We start from the raw sequence: 20,609 nt of genomic DNA, 5'->3' as shown, positions 1-20,609 counted from the left end.
AAGACTCAGGTGTTCAGTTACTCCGGTAAGCACATTTTGTTTTACTGGTTTTAGGCTTGTTATGTGCTAGTGAAAATTAGCATTAGCACATTTAACCATAGCTGTAAATGCACTGTGCTAACAAACCCAGCAGCCAGTGTTGCCAACTATTCTACAATGACATAAGTACTTGTTTGAAAAGTCCCTAAAAGTTCCCAAATGGCATCATACACTCATTTGCAAATTGGTGACAAAACATCTGAATAGCAAGAGCGCTATGCCGCACTTTAAATCCAGACAGTGAGAGAGCCAGTATGACCACTAAAAGTTGCTGCAAGTGAATTATCACAGCGAGCAGCATCTCCTCTTCTGCTGCTTGCCCCACTACTGCCCAGTAGAGGGGAAGAAATGGGTAGAGACCGAGATTAGTAGAAATTTAATATGCTGTAAATATTTCTCGCTTTTTCTGATTCAGTCTCATTAAGCCACAAAATTTGTCGCTATACGCTTTTTAGAAATAAAAACACCAAACAGGTCTGAAAAGTCATTAAGTTGGCAACACTGCCAGCAGCTACAGTTAACACTACCCTGTGGTGCGAATATGGTCCCTTCTGGATCCAAAAATCCAAGGTGACAGCCAAACTGCCAAATGTGAAGTTCAAAAGAGCAGTTCACAAACCAATGAGAGACATCACTGTGAGTATGTCCATTATTTATACCGTCTGTGAGTTTGAGTAATAGAACCAGACAAAATTTGAGCTGAGAGATGCGCAGGGAGATCTGGTCGCTGGTAAGATGAAAGGACGTTTACCACAGTTCATTTACACATACTACCCACACTGTTACTAAATAAAGCTGGTTAAAAATCTGCAAAGTATCCCTTTAATATGAGATTGACTTTTATATTTTTTGTGCCTAAAAGGCAGAATTACTACGACCGTGAGTGGTAATTAAGAGCTACAAACTGAATATGAGATCTGAGCAGCAACAGATATAAAATGTTGATCAAAAATGTGACACAATTAAGCCCTGATGAAACAAGTACTTACTTATGTATGTCCTAAGTTCCAGTTAATTCAAAGTAGCAACTCCATAAAAATGAATTTTCTTATTGTAGTGTAATGGAAATCATTGCTCAGGTCAATGTCAAACATATTTTTTATCCATCAAAGGTCTCCAGCAGGAGTCAAACCAGGGACACTGTTGTTAAACTATATGTTATGTGTCTGAGCCACCAAAAGGCTCATGTTTAAATCATTTTAAAGCACAAAAAAATCTGTCTGATGTATCTGAGTCCATCTGCATGAACAGATGGTGTACATGTATAAAAAGTGAGACAGCAGTTTAATGTCTCGTGTCTGCAATTAGATAATTTCCAATCAGCTGTATTATTCAGTGGGTCGGGTAATGACTGCATTGCTTATAGCTTAGGCTCCAGTATTTCTCACATTGGTGTCAAAACATCATCACATGATATTTTTGGAAATACACTTATTCGCTTTCTTGCCAAGATTTAGATGAGAAGATCAATACTACTCTCATGTCAGAGAGTGGTATCGATCTTCTCATCTAACTCTCGGCAAGAAAGCGAAAAAGCATATTTGCCAAAATGTCAAACTATTTTTTAAGTGTATATGTGTGTGTGTGTGTGTGTGTGTGTGTGTGTGTGTGTGTGTTTATACCTCCAGGTGTGTGTCTCTCTGTGCCAGCAAGCTTTGGATCTGTTTAGCCATGGAGCTGAACGCCAGCTGTAAGTCCGCACCTTCAACCTCCACCAGCTCCTCCCACCTCAGCGGCAGCACCATGCGAGGGTCCTGAGTCACCTGCAGCAAGGACAGTGTTTCAGGCCACATGATAAGATCAATGCGCGTCTAGGAAACCTGACACGAAATGGAAGACATTGAGACAACAAACAATCCAGGCAGTGTGAAGGCTGTGTGAATACAAAGCAGGGATGAAACTGCCTATAAAGCGGCACAAAAAACATATTTTTGTGGCAATGCATCTGTAAGGGAAGCGTGTCCAAAAACTAATGCCGGCAAATCTAATGATTATGTAGACAGGTTTGAAATGTCCTCGGGTGGAAGGCATATGAACAGCGAGCAGGGGGTGCATCCATCCACACAGGAAGAGCACCTCTCACCTCAATGATTTATGAGGCTTAGAAACCTGGCACAAAAAAGGCTGGTGGGCAACACGCTGTTACTGTAATTCAGACATGCTGGTATGCAACATGCTGTTTTTGTAATGTCGGCAATTATTCACGGGGGGGATTTTTTTTTAAAGAGTACAATTTGGCATTTAGGCAGTATTGGAGAGGACAGGGAAATGACAGAAAAAAAGGTAAAGGCGAGCAGAGGATGTGACAGAGGTGGAGGTGGAGAGGTGGACATGAAAGGTGGAGGATCCATTCTACGGTGGCAGCAAGGGGCACCCAGAGGTCCTTAACAGGCTGCCAGCAGAATAACAAGCAGCTCATTTTCACACTCACTTGAAGCACCAGGAGAAGGTATAATAGTTTCAGTGTCTCTGCCTGCAGGCCAGACAGCGAAGAAATTCTTTGCTAAATCATATTTCGGAACAAAACTCCTCTTAGAAGTGCCTCCGCTGGATAATATCTCCTCATACTGATGGTCAGTCAGCGAATGACTTTTATATTTGGGGCTGTCCTTGATTTGATTAAAACGTACCTGCTGGATACAGCTGGCTATGGCTGCCTGAGTCTCAATGTCCAGAGACTGGATCTGCTGAATGAACGTCTCCTTCTCTTCACACTGCAGACACACAGGGAGAAAAAAGAAGTCTCAGGTGTGTCTAAGATCAAAATATATTGATGTCTCTGGCGGTGTGACCCTACTACGCCCCCAAGGTAAATAAAACATGATAAGGTGTACTCCAGAGTGACCTTAACATTGAGAAAACATGATGCAATGCCATATATGCTGGCTACATGCTGGAAACTTACTGTGCACTGGTGCCCTTTTCAGTATTTTCACCCTTGATCCTCAGAGCTCGCCACTGATCCACATAATACAGTATATCCAAAAATGCACAACATTCAGTTAGTTCCTGCTTCTATAATGTGATAAGTTAGTGCTTTTCTTTGATATTTTACTTTCTTTATTCTTTTCTTCTGTTTGTACAGTATTTTAAAATTGTTTATTTTTGGGGTTATTTAATATTTCTTTTTTCCAAGTTTATCTTCCTCTTTTTTTTGGAAATGATAACAAAAAACTGTAGATATTTGATTTTGTGTATGGGGAAGTATGCATATGTATGGGTTTAAATGAATAAGTAACCTGGTTAATCAAAATTCAATGACTTATGGAGAAGGGGTGGGATTAAAAAAGTTGTACTACTCACTCCTTTTTGACCAAGTCATCATATGTATCATATGTACCATTTCTTTTGCTTTATGTCTGTAAGTATTACTTTTTTAGTCTGTCTGCTTTTGTATAATACTTTTTCTGTTTCCTTTATTTATATGTTTGGAATAAATCAAACCAAATTAAATATCTTTAGGTTTTTACAGCTGTTAGTTATAGGCTGCATGCATCATCTTGAGCTCAGAAAAATTACAAAGGTAATTATTTTTATTTATTTTTTTTTTTTTTTACTTTTTGTACATAAAATCTTTCTACACAAACATTTAAGATTAGTATCCGTCCCCATCTCTATCCTACCTTTTTTCCCCCACCCTTCCTCTCTTCCTTCCTGGTGATTGTATTATTGGACAGCTATGGGCAGAGACTGTAAAAAATAATGGATGCAGCTACAGTGACGCCATCCATTGATTTGTTGACTGCCATTTTGAAGCCTTGGGGCATTTCAGCCCTTAGCATCTTGGTTTATTGGTCCTAGACGTGACCAAATTTGGACAAGAGGGTGGAGCTGTGGATGAGTGAGGTATGGATCTGACTTTTGACTGTGGTGACGCCTCACAGGCAGCCTGTTACTTAAGTGGCCATGCCGTTCAATATACTGCACAGTTGGGCATTTTAACAAGGGGAGACTGATTTTATTCTGGAGCCTAAAGTGGTCATTCAAGGAACTGCAGTTTTGGGCACTGTCACTCTGAGTGTATTTTTCAGCCCTGGAGGTTGCTGCTTGGCAGTCAAGCAATTGTCAGCCGAAGTGTTGGTGGTTCCACCCCTGGTCCCTGCAGTCTTGAAATATCCTTGGGCAAGAAACTGAACCCCAATTTGTGTGTGAATGTTTATCTGATGAGCAGGTGGCACCTTGTACAGTAGCCACTGGTATGTGAATGTGCATCAAAATGGCGCTTTAAGTGGTTGCTAAAAACAGAAAAGCCGCATTTAAATGCAGACCTTCAATTTTTTCACTCAGTTGACATTATAAATGCATCCATAATGTGGGCAGGATGTTGTTTCCATGTATGGTATGCAATTATGCTATTTGGCATCTTTTGTCTGTTTCTCTTGTTTTTACTCTTTCTTACTGAAAAATCAATAAAAACCATTTTAAATGTATAAAATATATTTTTCTATAATCTCTATAAACAAATACATTTTTCATTAAAATGACTTAATAGATACTTTAATCAGAGTTATCCTGTCATGACTGAGGTGTTGGATGAGCAGAAATAAAAAAAAGTCTGAGCATCATGTAAGTCTTCAATATTCATTCTTTGGTGACTGAAGAAAATCCATCTAATAATTATTTTACTCTGAACCAAAATGTCAGATCAAAAGATGGATAGACTGAAATGTAAAACACTGAACAACATACTGGTTGCCACAGGTTCAGTCAAACAGCACTGGTGTCATAATTGACCTTCAAAAAGCATGATGGTCATGTGAGTGTGTGATCACCTGCACTGCACATCCTAGTAAGAGCAGCAGCAGTCGCCTGAGCTCTTCCACGGCTGCCTCTGAGGACACAGAAATAACTGTCATCATCATCATCATTATCATCATCATCTCCACCCCCCGTCACCATCCTCCCTATCATTATCACCTTAATGTGTTTCACAGATAGCAGAGATATGAACTCGTATATAAAGTATAATTACTTTCTTGCTGCTGAGAGACATGGCACTGATAGGATCATGTGGTTATCTTGTACCTGTCAGGGGGTCCTGACCCAGAATGGCGACATTTGGGAGAGGCATCAGTATCAACTGCTGCAGGTCTTCCTGAAAAGAAATGTGAAGAGTTAAGTGAGAAAAATACTCGAGTGATCAGCTGGCCCGTCCTGTCTGTCTGCCCACAATGAGCCTGTATAAACAACAGCAGAAAATCTTTCACCCAGCCTCCTGCAGTTTGTGGTGTAAACAAAGAGCTGATATCTGATGAGAGTTTTTGTTTTGTCCTTCTAGGTCAACGAGTCTTTGCACAAATTAGATTTAATATATTTCAGCAAGCTCACTCTTTGTATTCTCAATAGAAATATAAATAAAAGATCTGATGAATGAATAACATTCCTGTAACAAAAACCTTGACTCTGTTGTTGCCCTTGTGGTTTAAAAAATATGCATAATATAGGTTGTGATGGGTATGCAGGCACATTGACAATATACAGAGTCACAGTTAACATCAAACAACCACAACACATTACAAGCAACAAAGCAAAGATTCCTGTCGCCAACAAGCTGCTTACTGACTCATTCATATATATCACAGATATATCAGTGTTGGTGACATAACTGGATTTGAGTCGAACTTAAAGGGATACTCTGCCAACTTTTCACCAGCTTTGTGTTATAACAATGTGGGTAGAATGTGTCAATGAACTGTGGTAAACTTTCCGTCATATAACCAGTGCTTAGATCTCCCTTCTCCGCCCCCAGCAAATCCAGATGAAACGTTATGCGTCATCCGGCAGACTTTTGCAGACTCTCGGCTGTCACTCAAACTATTGCCGCAACTGCGGACACAAAGAGTATAAAAATCGACCATGGACTGTATAAAAAGATGGACAGCATTACAGCTCCCCCAAAATGAGCCTTAAATATCTCGATCACCCCTGGTGTCTAGCTGCAGTAGAGGCCATCCAGCCCACCCTTTTCCATGTTGGTGAATGGGACAAAATATGCCAAACTAAAAACCCAAAGTGCACGCCAAATACATTTTTCCCAAAGATGGTTTCTGCCATCTGTCACCCTGGTGTTTGTTCAAATGATCTTTTTGTGATAATTTTTGTTTTCATGAGTTATTTAGTTCTACAAAAAGGGGGTTTTCCACCATGATTGACAGCTTTGTATGCTATCCCATGTGCTTGTGTTCAATGGGGCTGCTCGTGAATGTTTGGATGAGTGTTTTGGTGAGAACCCCCCCCATCGTGGAGATCAATACTGCCCAGAATCTGGCTCCGACTGACATCACCAGTGCAAGATAGCAGCAGCTTTATCTGGGATATTTTGGCTCCACTAAAGCATTGCATGAGTAAGGCAGCATGTTGTCCATCTTTATATACAGTCTATGAAATGGACCAATAGACACACCTGCCCTCTTGCCCTCCTCTTTCTGTCTCTCAAACTTGGACCAAACTCCAAACAAACGGTAAAATGAATATAATCGAATACAATCAAATATAAATCAAGATAATGCTACAACACTGCCTATTTCTTGCCAAAAAGGTTTTAGAAACACGTTTTAGTCTACTGTTTGTAGTCTGTTGTAGCTGTAATAGCAAGTGGAGGGAAGTGGGCATCATAAAGTTTCTAGTGTTAACACGATTTCTTTATGTGTTGTACCCATTTGTACTTCAAATGTAAAACTGTCTGTGTAAAAAAACTGGCACCCACAGTGACTAGTTTAATCCGAGACAATTGCAGTAAGACTGAACCAAGAAGGAAAAGAACTTGATGTTGCAACAGAAAAGATTCAAGGAGAAGGAAATTGCCTCAGCAGCCAGACCGTAGAAATAGATATTTCTATTATAAAGACCCCCGACGCAGAGTTCACTTAAGAGTTGATTCAGAGAGGCTCAGGCAAGAAAAATTCCAGGTACATAGTGATGTGATTAATTCTTTAGTCAAATCAGATCTTCAGCATTGGTTAATGTTACTATTAAAACTGTTACTTTAGCAGACAGATTATTCAGCTCATAATTCCTGACATTGCTCTCTCCTACATGAAACTGCTTTCAATAATAAAAAGCATATCTGTAATTCTGGGCTTGTACTGATTTGTATTTGATTAAAACCATTTTGGTTTTGGGTTTTTTTTGTATCACCCACCCATACTCTGCACCAAACAGAGTATGGGTGGGTATACCTAAATACCTAAACCAGGCCATGGTTCAACCAGACTCAGGACCTTTCACTCATATGTGGACTTGAAGCTTCCAAAATCTGGATGCATGATCCAATTTGTTATGAAAAAATAAAACATCAAATGTTGATCTGGGGTCATCCAGACTATATTGGCTCACTGTCTGAATTAAGCATATTTTGTGTTACAATGCTAACCCAGGCCCTGTAAGAGTAGGCTGCACACTAACAGATACATTCTAGTGCACACTGTCAGCATTTGCCTTGTTCAGTAAATAACCATTAATTTCACTTATTAAATCATTCCATTCAAATTCATGTTTAAGTTATATGTAGTTTCAATACACCAAATGTTTGTAAATAAGCTCCCATCCATATTACCTGCTGGTTGTAGATTCAAACTGCCAAACAGGAAGTGGAAGTTTCCAATGTGCTTTGTGGTGAAGGGGGACTCAGACTGTACCATGTTGAATAGTACAGAGGGGGGTTCATTGTTTCAAGGAATAGTCTTTTGAACTACCCTAAACAACTTATATTGTTGCTAATATTACTATGTGAAGACAACTGTAATAATTCTTAGGAATTGTTATGCGCTAGCTTTGGTTTAAAGGGAACTAATCTGTTTTGTTGACTTGTGGGTTTGTTTGTTTTTTAATTTAAAGTTTTTAGAAGCCTACTCTTGGTTCTTTCCTATTTTAGTATGTAGGTCTTTTTTCACAATCTCAACAAATAAGCCCTAAGTGCCTGTTTCTATTGTGTAAATTTCAAATAAAACATTATTACCATTAACATTCATTACCCATCAATCAACCAACCATTACATTATGTGTCAATAAAACTGAGAGGTTTTGAACTACTTTTGTAGTTGGTTTTGATGTAACTGTTTTGATCAGTGATGCACAATACTGGATTTTTGTTGATATTCATTATGCCGATATTTTCCAACTCATTTTCACCCAAACCAATACTCATATATGCACAGATTTTTCCTCCTAATTGCAGGTAACATCAAGTCTCTCCTAAGGTTGAATTATTGATATTAATATCATTATGTCTACTGTTATTGTGTGTTAAAAAAACAACACTTTTTATAATGCACACATTCACTGGGGGAAAAAAAACTACAAAAGCATTTTTGTAGCAAACAAAAATAAAATTAATTCCACTTCAACAGGCTTGGATGATGCTCTCCCTGGGACAGTCCTGACAAAGCCACAACCAGTGCAAATTTGACTCATTTCAACTCATTAAAGTCACATAAAGCTTAATTTTATCAGCCTGTCATATTGACATAAATGGTCATTTCAGGCGGATATTGATATAATTTCAAAGCCTTTACCTGCCGATACCAATGAAATGCTGATATTATTTTCATGCATCCTAGTTTTGATGATGGTAAGCATGCATGTTCTACCTACAAACAAGCATGAATTTGCAATAACTCTGACCTTGTATGCAAATGCAACCACAGGTTTATGCACTCACAATCATACAGCCTTACAAACAGTGTGCGTATGTCAGTCTATCTGTATGTGTGTTTTAGTCATTGGCATGAACATAAGCACAAACCTTTACACTTGACCTCTATGCCAAACTGACCGTCCATCCAACCAACTGACTGACCAACAGAGCAACATATAGAGCTGCCTGTCGCAGCTAAAAATACAGCTTTTAACTGACAAAGACCTTACATTGCTGATTATAGGCACTGTATCATCTCACCTGAGCAGAAATAAACATGTTTACAGACTGGTACAAAAACAGTTTGGTTTCTATAGCTGATTTCAACATTCGTGACAACTGTATGAGGGGGGGGGGGGTATATGAGTCACCCGTTTACATATTATTAAGGCCAAAAGTTATGCATATTTAAGGGAAGCGACAGGCTGTCTGCAAGTCATCATCACAATCTATCAGTCATTCCTCCACAGGTCCACCCTCTCACCAAATATGGTCACACCGGCTCAAACAAATCAAGATGGCGATGGCCAAAGTGCCAAACCCAAGGCTTCAAAATAGCAGTCCACAAACCTATGGCTGATGTCACTGTAGCTGCGTTCGTTATTTATACAGTGTATTGTTTAAAACAGAAAAATACAAATTTTTGATATGAGACATAAAGCATAATGCAAGATTAGAATTTAAATAGTTGCTTAAGCCAATCTCAATTTAAATATCAAAATAAGCTGTTAATGAGCATAATCTGTATGTTTCTATCCTTTTCTGTGCTTGAAAGCATTTCCAATGCGCTGAGCAATAAATGGGGTGATTCAGGACGAGCAGAAGGCCCACCAACACTGTGGTCAGCTTGTTTTATTTCCTGCTTCACGATCTTGGACAAATCTCCTGGCAGATTCTAAATGACGTTTAATCAAGCTGGATGGCAGACGCCTCACACATCCTCCGTCCAGAAACCTGGCTTTCCTGGCAGCAAAAACAAGTATTTTTTCATGAGGACCTTCAGTGCTTTGCTCCTCCTACATTGCCATCTAGTGCAACACCAGAGTATCAGACCGATGACTTCGCTAAAAGAATTTCAGCGGTCACCCGCCTGATACTACATTACTTTTTTTACTTGGTCTACCGAACAATTTTCCTGTTAATTAAAACTGTTTCTGTCAAAGAGCCACACACTGACGTTGGCTAGCTCCTTTCCCAACTGCTCTGAAAGCCTGTTTACATCCTCCTGCGATCCATCAGTGCAAAATCACCAGAAGCAAGTCACAATTACAGCTCTCTCTCTCTGCTGCTGCTTACTGTAATTAATAAACTGTACAGTGAGAAAGGCAATGTACCAAGAGGCAGGCGTTCCCTTCAGCACCTTCATCGTGAGTGAGTTTGGCAAGCATGTGCAGCCAACCTGAAGTTTGTGTTCCTTCAGGGCATGTAGAATATTAGCCACTGCAGCTCTGTGTTGGTCATCGTGCAGCTCATGGTTTATGATGCCAAAAAGACCTGATTAGATATTACATGGAAGCTGCTTCTTTATGTGGTTTGCATGCTATTGTCCTCGCATCAGACAGCCAAAATACATGCTGGCTGGTGTTTGCTTTAGGCTCTCATGCACTATATCTTATACATCATCATTTGGTACGATAGTAAACCCTGCTCGAGTAAGAGATATACAATATGAGTAACACACGGCGCCATTATATGTGCTATGATATGATTCCAGGCCAGTTTCTCTCAAGGTTTCTCTCTTTTTCTGGTGACAGCATGGTAAGAAAAAGAATGAATTAGCCTTTAGCCCTCAGTGAAAATATTCTACTGTTGTAGAAAGTCTGAATTTGGAATGACATTTCTCATCAAGCTGCTGGCTGCAGCACTGAAGGGAATTAAAATCCATCTGCAACATTATCTTTTCCAAATTCCATCTTTCTATCAATAATTCCTCTTTATGTTGTTTGGATTGGTGCTGCTTTCTGTTTTACTTGCAGACAGTTTTGATTTTCAATGCGTCTACTGGCTGTCTCGCTTTTCCTTTATCTTTTTTTTTTTGCCTTTGTTTGCATGTGCACACCAGATTTCATCTGTAGATTTTTATATTAATTGTAACATGATTTATTGGATGTTCAGAAGTCTTAAAAATATCCCGGCTCAATCTTTAAACGTAGAAGGTCAATTAATTAGAAGGCAAGAGAAATTAACATTTAAAATCCCATTAACCAAAAGCTCTCCATTCAGACGCTTTCAAGACTCTTGAATGGAAAACAATAGAACAGTACAGAATAAAGAATAGAAAACAATAGAACTGAACAAACAGGATAGAAGAATATAATAGACCGCAACTGAATCAAACAAACAGGATAAAGAGAAAAGAAGAGAACAGAACAGTGCCGAATAGAAGAGAACAGACTCAATCAGGATAGACTATAATAAAAAAAACAGCATTAAGGAGCAGGGAAGAGGAACAACAATACAGAACAGATACGAATCAAACAGAATAGAACAAACAAGATAGAATAGAAGGGGACATACAGAATAGAATAGCACCAAATGGAATTGGGTAGAACAAACAGGATAGGATGGATGAGAAGTGAACAAACAGAACCAAATGGATTGAACAGAAAAAAAAATGAGCAAATAGAGTAGGATAGAATAAGTGAATACACTGAATAGAATAGAATGAAATGAAAATGGAATAGAAGAGAAGGGATGGGAAGCATAGAACACAAGAAATGAAATAGAAAATATCTGAAATCAACAAATAGAACAGAGCAGAGATGAGAAGACAGCAAATAAATAACAGAGCAGAAGACCAATAGAACAGAACAGAAAATAACAGAATAGAAAAATCTGAACGAAACAAAATAATAGCTGCAGTAATACAGTAACTGTCACACAGATGCTTTCAGATGAACCTATATAATACAGTAAATACTGTAGTTCATATTGTATTTATCCGTATATTCTGCCTTTACGCCTCGATCATCTTACAAATAGCTCAGTATTATTATAGAGCTGAGGTCACAGCAGAGAAAATTAAGTCCTGCTCGGCTGCAGATTGTTGCTGTGGCTTACACTCGCTACTCTCTTGTCATTGTATTTCACAAATACACACACACACACACACACACAGATACGCAGCAAAACGTTGTCAAAAAGAAGCAGCGAAAATCATAACCAAGGTGGAACTGAACGTCCACAGCGACAGCGGAGCCTTTCCTGAGAGCACCAGGTGAAATTTTAGCGTACCACCGCTTGATATCAGCTTCCCAATTATCGCCGGCGTCTTGCGCTCCTCTGCACTTTCAAGGGACATTAGTGATTCACTGAAAATGAGGATGTGAAACCTTGTAGACTCGTGTTCTTGTGTTGTGTGACAACTTAAGCAGCGCATGTTCAGTCCACCTGACGACAATTCAGGAGGTTTTCTTTTGCTGAGAACAGAGGCCTTTGAATCATCCTCCGGGGAAAGAATTGTGTCATTTCCTCCGTGGCCACAGGCGTCTACAATGCACGTTATGAAATGCATGATACTGCTGTTTGATTTTTGTTCACTTTCCGTCCTCAACCCCCCTAACCACAACTGCAGCTAAAAAATTCAGCTCACCACTCCTCCACTCTTTCCTCGCCCCATTTGCCCGATAATAAGCAGGGACACGTCCACTGAGGACGGAAATTTACCGTGTTTCATCCTCTCTTTCGTGCAAATGCTCCGTCACCCCCCTGCACACACTTCAAAACTTTCTCTCCTTAAGCGAAATATTTGTGTTTTGAGACTGATTGTTGAGCTTCATCTTGTCCTCTTGTTTTTTTCTACCTTACAGCGAGACAACTGCTCCTCCATCACCCCGTCTCCCTCGCCATTTGGTGTGGCCCTGAGTTATGTTTTAGAAGGATATTTTTTTTTACAAGACTTTTCTATTTATAATAAGCTGAGAGTCATTTCAGTAAATCCACAAAAAAACCTGTTACGCCAACATTTTTTCCCTTTTTTTGACGGAAACGCGAGAGAAAGTATATAGAGCTATTCAAGACATCTGTTTAAAAAACACACATCAAATGCAGAACTAGACCATTTCCAAATGATTGTATAGTCTGTGACTCAGTATTACCTCTCTGTGTGATGACTTAACTTACTGCTGAGATATGAATGCCAGAGTTTGATAAGATATCAAAATATCCAATTAAGCATTGTTGAGGTTTTACTTACAAAGAGATTTAAGTCTGATACTCCAGGAGGTTTCTTTTACATTTTGTGTTTTTATACAGATCAAACTAAACAATACATAACATGTCAATTTTAGATCAGAAATGGTGCTGGGACAATAGGCGGATTTTTGATTTCTGTTTCCTCACATTTCTAATCTTTGTGCTAAATTAAGCTAGCCGACTGCTGTACGTTGTTTCACAACATGAACAGACAGATATGAGACCGATGTCAATGTGATCATCTAATTCTGTGCAAGAATCCAAATGAGCTTATTCTAAAAAAATATTGAAAGAAAAAATCAAATTTAAAAGAAAAAGAATTCAGAGTAAAGGTTACTGACTTTAACAACATGATCAATGGCAAATTTTTCAAGTTAACTAAAGAGCTAAGAGAAACAAGGAAGACAAATATAAACTTCAAAACCTGCATCAACTACAAATGGCTGGTTATTTGGCTAGTTTTTGATGTGTTACTATACATATGCATTCGGAAATGTTTGACTAAATATTGTCTCCAGCTGGTAACTTGTGAAAATAACATAACATATTTACATATTTTAACCGTTCAGCTGTAAATTGAGACAGTTTGTGACCCAGCTGCCATGTTGCAAACAGTTGAGATGAAAACTAAGCACTATCCATATAGGCAACACAGTAACATAATCTCGACTCATATTTGATTAGCACTGCTTATGAGCAGTGATTGACAGCTGTGTTAGAGGCTCGTCGGCTCGTAGTGGTTGTTCATGTGCGGTAAGCCTATTAGAAACACTGTGAGCAAGCAGATGAACATGATTTCTTTTCACAGAGTATCTGTCTCTTGTACTGCTTTGAGAATATTGTGACGGTTTTACCAAATATGACAAAAAGTTAGCTTTAGAAAAGTTACCAACAGCTTTTAAGCAACACTAAAAGATTTTTTGGACACTCAGCTAATGAGCTGTAAACACAACACAGACAGGTGATCTTTGTTCGCAAACGCTAACACATCCATCAGACAGTCATGTTTCTGTCTACCTGATAATTACAAGTCCAATATACTATCTTCCTTTAGCTCTATTTTTGTCACCAACAACTCCTCAGAAAGATGGTTTTCTACAATTCTACAATTCTACAATTTCATTGAGCAGACGCTTTTATCCAAAGCGACGTACAACACAAGCAAGAATTTAGACTTAAGGAAAAAAACCCTTAGTAAGTGCAAAAAGTGCTTCAGGTGTGATTGGTCACAGGTATTGCCGTCTAGTGGCAGAAGAAAGTTCATTCACCAGCTATTCGATAACACTGCCTGGCATTTGATGCCGGGGTAGTAGTGTATACAGGATTTGCCAAAAGCTTCTCTACTTAAAAAAGCTGCCTGTTGCACCTTAAAACAATGTAAAAGTGCAAAACTTCAGGATATAAAACCAAAACAATGAGCTAAAAGCCACTAAAAATCTTTATAGGGCTAAGGAGAACTACAACGTTGGATGACAGCTCTCTGTGGTTTCAACACTAAAAATGAGGTACATAAAATAATGCAGTCAAGCAGAGAAAGATAGAAGAATAACTTTGGTTACTTCCGTTGTGGTCAAAACCTCTTACAAATTTTATCTCAGTGATCAAGTGCGTAATTGGACTGAAAGTTCATTATACATTCAACAGATTTCATCCATTTGAGATTGGAAATGTTTAAAACTCTTGAGAAAACCTGTGCATACTCTATTAAATTCTCACACCCTCACATCTGATTTTGCTCCTGATTATCTTCACCTCACCCTCCTCCCCCCTGTGACTCTCCCCTACCTGGTAGAAGGCTCTGATGTGTCGGTTTAAAATGGAAAAGTTCTGGACTCTCAGCATGTGATCATCTCTCCCGCTGTCGTACAGCCTCTCCACCTTGGGGTTTGGGTCTCTGAGACGAACACAGAAAAGACACGTTGGTGTATTTACTGCAGGCTGATCAAACAGCCCAGTGCCACGACTCTCCAGCGGAGACATTCTCATGCAACGGTGCATTTAAGCAGAGTGAATAAAATTTTAATGAGCTTGAGAAGCAGGCTGTGAGAATCCACATGCAATTATTTGTTGAAATAAGGAGGCTTAGGTCAGACCAAATTAATCAACTGTTCAGCAAATACTGACTAAGATCTTGTCTGTTGAGGGAGAAAGGGTTTAATTCTGCTGAAGATAAGGAAATTTGGCTAAGATGACGAGCATGGTGGCACAAATGCACATCTTCATTTGATGAGTCATTGGAAATCTATAGCAAATATGAACCGGTCCTACATTTGTGCCATTCTTTCACACAGGTTGCAGAACAATGTGAGGTTTCAAAAGGAAATGTGAAGGAAGTTACATCAAATCTTCTGCAAGTACAAAACTAAGAGTCTAAAGTCATGCTAGCAGCTCTGTGAGGCTGTCCTGAGCAAAAGGCTAATACTAGCATGCCAAAAATAACAATAGTAACATGCTTACCATGTTTACAAGCTTATTTTAGCACAGTAAAATTTGTTAAAAAGAAATAAACACAGATTAATGTCATTATTTTTCAGGTTTTTGGTCATAAAACAAAATGCTGTACCAATGTCGACTAGATGATGACAAAAGATAAGCGACGCTTTGAGGCTGTACTGAGCTAACAGCTAATGCTAGCATGCTAACGATGATGCTGACATGCTGTTGTTAAAGTTAATGTTAATAGTTTTACAGGTATTCATAAAACAAAGTATTGGACATATAACAATATAACAATGTCGACCAGATGATAGCTAAAGATGCTAGCAGCTCTGTGAGGCTGTACTGACCTAAAGGCTAATATGAGCATGCTATCAAGCACAATGCTAACTTGCTGTTGTTAAGAAGGTATAATGTTTATCATGTTTACAATATTAGTTAAGCATGTCAGCATGCTAACATTTGCCAATTAGCACTATATGCAAAGTTAATGTCAATCATTTTGAATGTATTCGGTCATAAACACAAAGAACTGGACATAAAAATGTTGCTTAGATTAGCTACAAAACTAATGGTTTTAAAACCGTGCTAGCAGCTCTGAGAGGCTGCACTGAGCTAAAGGCTAATACACAATGCCAACAATGACAATGCTAACAAGCTAATGTTTACAGTGTTTGCCAGCTGAATTAGGCATGCCAGCATGCTGACATTTGATTATTAGCAATAAACACATTTATCTGTAGGATTTATGGGGATATATTGGCAGAAATGGAATATAATAAAATAAGTAGCCATATGTTTACTTTAGTGCATAAAAAAAGAAATAAGAATGAAAATAGGAATCCTCGTGTTGTCGTTACCTTGAATTGAGCCATTTCTATCTACATACAGAGCAGGTCCTCATCCAGAGTCTGCAATGTTGTTCTACAGTATCCAAGAAGGGACAAACCAAACAGTGGCTCTAAATGGGACCATTACTGTTTCAGCTACTGCAGTTAGCAGCCCCTCTGCGACGGTCAGCGTTGGAAAAATATTGCTTTTTTTAATGTGTTTATTCAGGGACCTCTGGTTATTTTATCATAATAATAGGACATATTTGATATTCGATTTAAAACCATGCAAATCCGCCATGTCTGTAATTTGTTCCAGGGCAAATTACCTTCCATATTTCTGCAAACACAGAGGTCATGCTAGGGACATGAGAGAAGATTCAGCTGGTTGTAATCTGCAATCCTCAATGCTAGATGCCACTAAATCCTGCACACTGCTCCTTCAGTGTCATTAGTTTTTCAGGTATTTGGTCAAAAAATAAAAAAATGTACAAATAAAAATGTTGATCTGAAGATAGCACTGGATTAGTCCTACGTGCTAGGGATCACCAAATCTATATCCTAAATACTATACTACCTACTATGACTGCATGTCCCAGATTTCATGGTGATCTGTTCAATAGTTGTGGAAACATTAAAGAACATAAATGTAAATCTCGGTGGTGGCTCTAGAGGAAAAGTCTAGGTAACAACAAAGTCATTATGATTCATTCTCTGGGGAACATGACTGTCTGTACAAAATGATATTTAAATTCCCTAGAAGTATGTCGCTAGCATATCTTAAAAAAAACAATTCATATTATTTGAATGCTTTTTAATGGCTCTTCACTCCAAAATTGATTTTTGTTTTAATTGGAGAATGGGTTGTGGGCACATTTTTACATTTTTTTAACCTAATAATAAAAGCCAAGGCCAATGTTTGCAACTGACTGCAAGGTTACACAAGTTTGCATTTTCAGTTTTCTACATTAAAATGTTCTACAAAAGGCAGAAAACTAGCAATTTAGACTTTTTTAATTTTGTTTTCAAATTCAAATGGACCTCTTGCATTACAGATTGACTGAGAAATTTCCACACGTTCATCAAATTAGGTCTTATTTTCTTATGGCTGCAAGGCTATGAAACAAGAATGTATTGATCAGTCTTACATGACCCTCATGATCTCATTGAGGAAAATCCCATTGGTCAGCCTCATGTAACGATCCCGGGCACTCTGGGAAATTGAGTTTACTTCCATGTACTGGCTGTAGAGCGGGAGGCCGTCCTGACTCTCAACCATCTTCTCAAACAGTTGAACCTGTGAGAGACAGGGAGGGAATATGTATGTGAGTATGTGTGCAGAAAAGTGTGGCATGAGTGCACTGTAAAATAATAACTGACACATCTCTTGTACCACAAATCGATCCTTAATTTTTCCCAGGAGATCGTACTCAGAGGCAGGCAGAATTGCATAGTGAAAGCTTGGCTAATATAAAACCAATTTTAACACTGTTGTTTTTCATTGTTCTATAGTCATTTCATTGTGCAATTATCATTAAATTCAGAATTAAATGTGTAAACAAATAAGTTATCTTTGGAGGCTTTTACAAAGATAGATATTAAGTGTACATAAATAAACACTAACAGTAATATTTACTTGTTTTTTTCAAGGCAGTCAGTTTCCTCTTTTTTTTTTGAGCAAAACCAATTCGTCAAATTTTACAGTGTGTCTAGCAGGAGGTGGACAAAGAAGGAAGACAGAGACAGGAGCAGAAAGAGGCACAGAGAGAGAGAGAGAGCAAGAGCGAGAGAGAGAGAAGGGGATGGAGAGGTGCAAACATTTTCACACAGGAAGCCACTTGAGTCGGTGCACCTGTCTGGACAGGTGGAATCTGTGCTCTCACACTGGGAAGCACTTCACAGAGACAGGCAGCCAAGCAGGACAGCAGCCAAGGTCTCTCTCTCTCTCTTTCTGCTCAGAAAAGCGGTGCCAATGCAAACTGCAATATAATGAGGTTTATTCCCACCTGCACCTTCTAAAAACTGCACCGTCGGTAAACACAGAAACAAGCTTGAATTGGTTCGACTGATAAGGTGAAGCAGAGCGACTCAGGACCCTGAGCGACAGGATAAACAGGGTGGCAGGGTTACAGTGGACGTCCTTCAACATATGTGGAGCTCTCGTGTCAGTGAATAACTGCCCCGAGTGACCCCAGAGCAAACACCAAACCCCGGCCTGCTGCAGGCATCCTGTTGAACCTGACCTCTGACCCTCGCTTTGGAAAAGGGCAACAACACAGATATCCCTTCAAGGTTCAGAACAATATCACATTATATTATAAACACTGTTCATTGACCAGAATGAGAGGAATGATCCCCCTGGGCTGATGCACCCCCCCATATGGAAAACCCAGCTGGAAACCCAGTCTGTCACAACTGCAACAAATCCTCTACTGGTTTTACTCTTGAACACATAGACGATAACTTTGTATTATTTTCAAATCAGAAACAGCCCAAGGACACGGAAGTGTCAAAGCTTTAGTAGAGAAAAAAAGCTGGTCATTAAGAGGCAAGGGAAGCTGCCAAAAGGAGAAGTAGGGTGTTTGTTTTGCTGTACACACAGTCAGAAAGCAGTATCTAGGCTATTTTTTTGCTGTTTATTAAACGCCTACTTTTATATTTAATCTGGTGAATGGAATTGGAAAGCAGGCTGCTCCAAAAGATACCATGTCATAACCTATTTGCGACTGGTAATAATGTTTTACTGCACTGCTGGTCATTGTCCAAGGCGAATTTCTACGGAGTTTCCACAAAAACCCTGTTTTATTCTCCTCTCTGTGCCGCTAAAAATTATGACCTTTTCTCTAACTGGAAGTGATAAATGATAAATGACATACCCATTGCGCCAACGCACTTTCCATGAATTCCTCTATTATCTCCATGATGTTAGAGTCCATTGTTGTGACACGAAAGGGACACTAAACTGTGAAACACTACAGAAGACGGCTAATTAACAAATATCACCAACAATGTCATGAATCAAACACAGAGGATCCATCTCGCGTCAAGTGAAGTAGTTTGACATTTCTGCGGCCCTTCCCCTCCCTCCACCCCGCTGTCTCTTCCTCTCTGACTGTGACAGTTTCATTGCAAAACCACACCGGAATTTTCTAAAACGCACGCTGCTTTTTTTTTTTTTTTTTTTTTTTTTTTGTTAGCCGACGTCTTAACACGCCCTCCATACAACGGTTTACATACACAAAGATCTTTAAATACACACATGATCGTCAATATACAGAAAAATGTCAAAACTTACACGGGGTTTTGTGCGCAGAGACAGATAATCTCGATTTTTGAGCGCTGGAAATTTGGGCCTCATTTTCTGTGGTGCGTTTTAAACAACATGACCACAGGCCTGTTTTTTTTTACACTCGGCGCATTGTGAATGAATGACGTCTGTGTGTATTGAACGGCTGGGTGAAAATGTGTCTGCCCTGTAACACTTTTTTTCTCTGTGAAAATGACAAAAGATTAGACTAGAGACCTTAAAGATGTCAAAAGTGTAGTTTTACCAGTTTACATTCATGTTCAAGCCAATTCAAGTGCTGTCCAATAGCAACCTCTGGTGGTGTATATGAAAGTTTCTAACTGCCCATTTAAAAATGATGCATTGCATCATTCCCATTAAATAATCACTGGGGGGAAGTGTAACCAAGCAGGGCTACTTTTTTTTAGATGTTGTACATTCTGCACAGTATTTTAGAAAATCACCTCTCAGTCTGCAGCATAATATGTGACATTTTGTAGACACTCATTCTAGCCGTGATGTGGGGTTTATGGAGTTTTTTCACAGCAGACATCTTGACTTGTCACAGTAGAAAAAGCACAGGTGAGACTGATAATATTAACGATGGCTCAGTGTCCCAGTGAGCTATTCCAGTGAGCCAGCATGGAGTACAGCGGGGCCTCCCCTCAGCTGAACATCATTAATGTTACTGAATGCACCAGTGCTTTTCTACCATGACATGTCAAAATGTCTGTGGTTCAAAGGTCTGTTGTATTTATATGTACCAGTTCCTATCCAAATATGTAACCAGTTGGTTTATAGATTACTACTAATGTTGTATGTATAGAGAGGTTTCAGTTGGTTACAGAAAATCTTGAATTTGTAAGAACTGACAATGAAAAATTGCAAAGATCTTCTTTATTTTCTATTTTAAATGTGTATTCATTCATTCACTTTCATGGATTTATATATCCACTGTTTTATCTAAGAAAACTAAATTAAAAAACCTTTCTTAAACCACATCATTTAAAATACGCTTTAAACAATACCTGTTAGAGATCTTATTGGCAAACACTCCCTACTGCTGCTGTTGTTCTATTTATCTGCATTTTTTCCCTAATGTTTTTGTTTTAAATATTATTTTATTTTGTTTTAATTATTTAAGATTATTTATTCATTTATTTATTTGTTTATGGGTTGTTGGGGTTTT

At 38.8% G+C, this 20,609-nt stretch overlaps 1 protein-coding gene across 1 annotated transcript in view; it reads right to left on the bottom strand.

Moving 5' to 3' along the window:
* ccdc88b (coiled-coil domain containing 88B) overlaps positions 1–19,197 on the bottom strand; it is a 64,301-nt gene extending 45,104 nt beyond the window's left edge. The window contains exons 1-7 of the mRNA XM_042492797.1: positions 19,011–19,197; positions 17,283–17,431; positions 14,654–14,762; positions 5,065–5,134; positions 4,812–4,870; positions 2,670–2,753; positions 1,662–1,802 (exon numbers count right to left, since the gene is read on the bottom strand). Of these exons, the coding sequence (XP_042348731.1) occupies positions 1,662–1,802; positions 2,670–2,753; positions 4,812–4,870; positions 5,065–5,134; positions 14,654–14,762; positions 17,283–17,431; positions 19,011–19,070 (672 nt within the window). The 5' untranslated portion in view covers positions 19,071–19,197. The remainder of the gene's footprint in view (positions 1–1,661; positions 1,803–2,669; positions 2,754–4,811; positions 4,871–5,064; positions 5,135–14,653; positions 14,763–17,282; positions 17,432–19,010) is intronic.
* Positions 19,198–20,609: the final 1,412 nt, after the last annotated feature.

Source organism: Plectropomus leopardus, chromosome 9 (assembly GCF_008729295.1).
Source record: "Plectropomus leopardus isolate mb chromosome 9, YSFRI_Pleo_2.0, whole genome shotgun sequence".
Taxonomy (NCBI): domain Eukaryota; kingdom Metazoa; phylum Chordata; class Actinopteri; order Perciformes; family Serranidae; genus Plectropomus; species Plectropomus leopardus.
This window is presented reverse-complemented; position numbering and strand designations above follow the sequence as displayed.